This window comes from Condylura cristata, unplaced genomic scaffold (assembly GCF_000260355.1).
Source record: "Condylura cristata isolate star-nosed mole 26May11 unplaced genomic scaffold, ConCri1.0 scaffold00004, whole genome shotgun sequence".
Lineage (NCBI taxonomy): Eukaryota > Metazoa > Chordata > Mammalia > Eulipotyphla > Talpidae > Condylura > Condylura cristata.
The window spans coordinates 51,163,838-51,169,837 of NW_004567105.1; the positions used below are offsets into that span (position 1 = coordinate 51,163,838).

Below are 6,000 nucleotides of genomic sequence, written 5' to 3' on the forward strand. Positions count from 1 at the left end.
TTTTCCAAAACTGTGGAAGAATGAGAATAGTTTATCAAATCTGTGAATGGCTAGGAGTAATAAATAATGCTTATAAAATGCAAGTCCTGCAAGGATTCATCCAGCTCTCCTCGTCCAACCATTCCATATCTGCTAACAGTAATCACATCAGTAAATAAATGGATTCACTTTTGTTCCTTCACTGATCATGAACAGATAAGCCCAGAAGCACATATTTCCTGCAAATGTCTTACTAAAAAAGTTCAATTATACTTTTAAGAAGACACATCCTGGGCCATGAAGTAGAAACTAGGTTTAGGTGAGAAGGTAGAAAATGGAAGTATTTATTTCTGGGACTACAGATATTATGTGTTTATTCCGACATCCGGCAGTGTATCTGGTAATGGTAGGTATCCTTACCTATTTGCCTGAATACTTGTTTGGTAAAGTGAATGCTTCAGTCTCTCCTTCAAATCCCACCCTACCCCCAATTTAAAAAGGGATTTAAGAAAGGTTTTTATTGTTAGTTTCAAACATTCAATCCCATAGAATGGCAATTTGAATACCACAGGTTTTGAATATTTGAATCTATTTTCTTCCCTTATGGAGCTCCAAGACCAAAAAAGATAGAGGGGTTCATCACTGAAAGGTGGATGTCAAAGTCTGACTTAAAAAGTCCTAGCAGTAATAATTTATATTGAGCAAAAATATGGCTAAAACCATATTTTTATTATAAATAAAAGCAGACTAAAATATTTGTGTATTTTCTTTTGCCAGAATATCTACTCTGAGACAAAATGTAGTAATTAAGTAGGATTTAGATTCCATAAATGGGTCTAAAGAAGTCACAAGGTGGGGTGGGGGGGGCACAAATAGAAGCTTTTTATTCCTATCATATCAGTTAAGACCCCAAGGATGACAATGACATGATTATCCACTTCTATGGAACAACCCGAAGCTCCTGCCCTGTGGTGGGAATAAGCTTTCCAGAAGCTATAGTAGAATGTGTCTGATGTTTCATCAGAACAGTTTTCCATTAGCAATTTTGGCTAGATTCTGTGTTTTAAAATGATCACTGTAAAATATATCAATTATGCAGATCCATTAGTCCGTAGAGTGGGTGTTTCCATTTTCAACTACCCCTAATCTTTAAACATTTAAAGACACATGGTGACCAAGAGTCTCCGTTAAGGATTTAGTACCTCATGTCACCATTCGGCTCAACAATCCTCTTAGAGTCCATTTTCTTATACAAGTATGGGACCAAACATTAATTATATTTGTACACTAACATAGACTATTTGATTAAAAAAAAAAAAAACTCAAAACCAGCCCAACGCTCATTACTTCCTAATACCAGCTGCTTACTCCATACTTAATAGATTATTTTTCAGCTTGCAACAATCGAATCGACATGTTTAAGTACAAACATGCATAACCAAAGAAAAGGCTGAAAGAAACCTAGGTAAGATGAAATACATACTCTATGCAAGTTATTTGTGATTTGGTCACCCTGCTGAGGAATGTGCATCTTATCAATGAAGACAAAGCACAATACATTTTATAAAGTTTTCTGTCAGGTTCATCTCGAGGGATGGACTATATCTGATGAGCATAATACACTTCATTAAAAGTGTTCAATTAATGGTTCATAATATATTTAGGACCCTCATACATGCTGTTGGAAAAAGCAAATGGATTTCGATGTCTCTATTCTGACTGGCTCTAAGGCCACACTTTCTGATTGAACTACCCAACTACTATTATTTTAAGAGAAAGTAAAAGAGGCAATAAAGAATCAGTAAGTTATCAAGCTTACTTCTGACCAAAAAATCACTATCAATTTGGAAACATTTATTGTGTACTGCAGTCTGAACTCTTGAATTAACGGGGTGTCTATGAAGTCTTTGTAACTTTGTCTACAAAGTTTTGTTTATTAGAGAGGGCAGATTTCACCAAGAAGTGATTATTAGGCCTATACTTCAAATTTTGACTCTCAGCCTTCCCAATTTGTCCTGTGTGGTTTTGTTTGTCAATTGTTTTAGATCTCTCTGGTTTTTGGAGAATTACAGTAAGGGGTCCCCAAGCTACAATATCTTCAGCATTAATCCTCTTTCTCTTACCAGAAAAAGAAAATACATTTCACAGATTCACATCATGATTGGTATTCCTTGCGTCTAGTCCAAAAAGGGCTAGTTGAGGAGATATTTCAAATATATTGGTTCTATCTCATGCATTTTCCCTTTATAAGACTCATCTGAGCTTACTGATTTAAGTAGATTTCAAATGGGGATCTCAGTACTCAGAATGCATTTGGTGACTCTGAATTTTCACTTTGTCATGCTTCTCAGCATGCCTGTCGACAAATGTGCCATTACCCAAGTGGTATAGACATGGTGATAGCTACGTGAAGTACCATCTTAGCCCTTCCCAGCTAGGTGAAGAGTGAAAGAAAATCATGGTGATGGTGAATCAAAGGAAAATGAGACTTCTACAAAGTTTTTCACCAACCAATAAATTCCGCGGGAATTGCTATTTATACTTTGCATCATTGATAAACCAGTTATCTTGACACACTGCTATTTTGAAGTTATTATGGTATCTTTATGCTGCCTCTTTGCAAAAGATTGAGTCAACGAGCTAGACTTCTTTTGATCAATTAAAAAGGCAACTTTAACTTCGCTATTTCTGTCTATCTCTTTCCCTAGTCTGGCTCCTTTCTGTCATATCCACATCTTTGTAGCTGCACACGTTGAGTGGGAAATAAAACACATATTTTCCAATTTCAAACACACAATTATCTCAGAGTCACAAAAGTACAGTCTTAGAAGAAAAGGTGATCTAGTAAGGAGGGAAAAACTAATGAAAACATGGTGTGTTATTGTAAGCCCCTGCAAATCAGTCCAGTCTACAAGTTGGCTGCAGGTTATAGGCATGAAGTGAAACTGTGACACACCGGCGAGATGAGCCTGCCTGGTTGAGTTTCATCATCATCATTGTGTTGCTTCAAGCAAGTTAGACACTTGCCTGATCTGTAAAATAGGATGTAATGTTATCTCTCTCATGGGACGTTGTGAAGGTACAAGGCAGTAAGACATGCAAAATGCTCAGAATCTTTGCCAAGTAAATAAATAGGCATTTATTAAACAATTACATTCTTTATTGTGCTAAGGAATAAATAATCTCACCCTGAAAAAAATCTGTTTTCTCCTATATGGCATAGAGTTTTTTGTCTCAGAATAGATTATAACAGTCTTGTGGCCATGGCATTCTAAACGTTCCCAAAGTGATGCTTCTCAGTACTGTGCATACTTCCCCTAAGTTGAAGTATGGGTGTTGACCTCTTCAAGATACAGAGGTCCCTGTCCTTCTGTGTCAGTAGGTCTGAGTATGGTTGGAGCGTTATTAGTTGTTAGCTGGAAACCAGTATTCAGGAAAAGATGGGTTCTTTCAACTGCAGGGTACTTAACCCTCACTTCTTCTTTAATTTTTATTACCCAGTAGCTTCAGATGATGACAAACTGTTTCCAGCTAACGATTTTGTACAGTCTGTTATAAAAGCTTTGAAAGGAGAATAATAGCAATGAGATGTTGGAGGCTTGGGGACAGGAGAAGTAGGATACTCAGTACTGTTGAGTTCACTCAGCAGTAATTACCAACAGCCTAAGATAAAAGTTTCATTTGTTTTTCAACAAATATCTTCTAGGGAACACTTGGTTCTAGGGAGAGTTATTGGTATTTAAGGTTGTTATGAGGTACACACTTCTGAAGACCAGTCATAAGGAAAAAAAAAGATACATTCATGTCAGTTTGGAGAATTTGCCTATTTGGAGGTTAAAATAGATCACTCAAAATCCTGTTTTTTAGAATAGGCAGTTTCATTCCAGCAAGCAAAGGGTGTGTGCACGGTAGAATGGAAAAGGGAGTAGATTTGAAGATCAGTGCATTTCCAGACACTCATTACTATTTCTATAAGCTACCATTTGGCTATGTAAGTTTCTGAAATATTGCTATTCTGAAAAAAGATTCTATGCCTACAAGGTCTAATTACAGATGATATTCCAACTTTATTTTCAAATCTCTGAAAAAAAAACATATAGAAAGATATCATCCTGCTTATTAGCCAACATGCCTTTAACTTTTATGGTAAATATTAATATAAATTTAGTTCTTCACCATGCAGGTTCAGGCAGACTATGTAGATGTGTTGATTGTATAACAAAAGATTAAAGCATCAGTGTGTTTCCATTAAAGCAATTATTTAATCATCTTATGATCTCTATCTAGGATAATTATATTAATAGGCATTCTCCCAGACTTCTGAAATAACAACAAAGAATTCAGACCCTCCGATACTCCCTGAAAAATAAAAGCAGTCAACCAGGTGATGCACTTAAAAATCATTACTAGCAGTGGTGGCCAGATAGTAATTTTGCATTAGTTTGCATTTTATAACAGCAACTTTTTTCTTGATCAGCTTCAGATATGGAAACTCAGAACCAGGGCTGGGCATTTGACAGATGGTGGCACAAATACACAGTGCAAAGAAAGAATAGATGCAACAGCCACTTGAGATTACATCTTTTCATGGAATGTTAAAGATTTACTTTAATGATATGACTACTTTTCATAGATTCAATTCTTTTAAAGGTGCCTGCACCTGATCTGAGAGGAAATTCATCCCATTCATTCTGCCTTGGTATAAGACTTAGAGAATTAGCACACCCCTCTCAGTACAGAATGCAATATTCGGTAGCTATTTATGGAGTTTAAGAAATTCTTACTCTGACTCTGATGAAGAAAGTTTAATTAAAATGGTAAGCAGGTAGTAACATGATGAATATACTTAGGTGATTAAACACCCCAAAGGGGGGTGAGGTAGAATGACATTCCATTTTTATAAAGTGAAATATAAGTTTCCTTTAGTAGTTGCCTTACTATGTCGAAAGAAATCTGTTACATCCTTTAACAGCTAAGGTAAGTGTCACATTATTTCACAACACAGGGTTAAACATAAGGATATAAGAACACAAAGTAAAAAAAAAATGTTATCAGTAAAGGTTTCAATAATGATCTTTAGAAAGAATTTGGAAAGAAAAGTGACTGTACAGCCCAAATGTACCTATGCAAATACACACATACACACACACAAACACACACAGAGCCAGCTATAAATCAAGATAGATATAAACTTACCGGAGCAAATATCACCATACACATTTACAAAAGAATTTATAATCCAACTTCCCTCTCCTGAAAGAAAATAGAGGTTGTCTCATACTAAAAATAAAGCTCCTCTGTCCACAGAACCAGCCACTTGTCCCTCTTTTTATGAAGCAAAGGAGGAGAACAAGAAAATCAATGAGGAGGGAAAGTGAGATGTTATACCAATCAGGTAGCAGCTTCTGCCTTATTTGCAGAGAGATGGCAAAACGGTCATATTATTAGACAGTGACAACCCACAGTCGAAGTACGGCAACCTGATACTTCCCTCTGGTGAAAGGCTGCTGCTTTGTGGGGAGGTGCTTGCCATCATGGTGAGCCCCCACACTTGGCTCTTTGCTCACAAGTGCAAGTGCATGACTGCTTTACGCAAGCAGCCTGCATCTTGAGGAGAGAACCATCTCCCCTTTGACTCCGGGAGCCCCCTCCTCCCTCCAGCACAGTGCTTAAAAGCAAACCGGGAAATCAAAAGGAACCAGGATTTTGTGTGTTGGCGATCCAGGCTGGAAGTGGTGGTTTTTATAAAATGCTTAGGAATAGATTTGCATAGATTAGGTAAATGTTTATATGTTTGTTACAAAAAAGTAATTGCCCTCATTTTTACGGAAATGCCTGGATGTTATGCATGATCCCCATCTGGGAAATTCATCCAGCACCCCACCCATAAATAACCATTAAGGTGATGGTGCTGGCAGACAGGCTTTTGGGGCCCTGGCAGCTGTGGAAAGGGACAAATGACAACTTGGTTGCTTGCCCCTCCCAGGAGTGTTACTTAAGGCTTCTCTTGAAAAATGTTCA

The 6,000-nt window shown here is 37.1% G+C and overlaps 1 protein-coding gene across 1 annotated transcript in view; it reads right to left on the reverse strand.

Annotated features, from left to right (window-relative positions):
• The window catches only part of SYNPR (synaptoporin), a 135,346-nt gene extending 129,877 nt beyond the window's left edge, over window positions 1–5,469 (reverse strand). The window contains exon 1 of the mRNA XM_004676009.2: window positions 5,176–5,469. Coding sequence (XP_004676066.1) covers window positions 5,176–5,199 — 24 coding nt within the window. The 5' untranslated portion in view covers window positions 5,200–5,469. The remainder of the gene's footprint in view (window positions 1–5,175) is intronic.
• Between the last annotated feature and the right edge of the window lie 531 nt (window positions 5,470–6,000).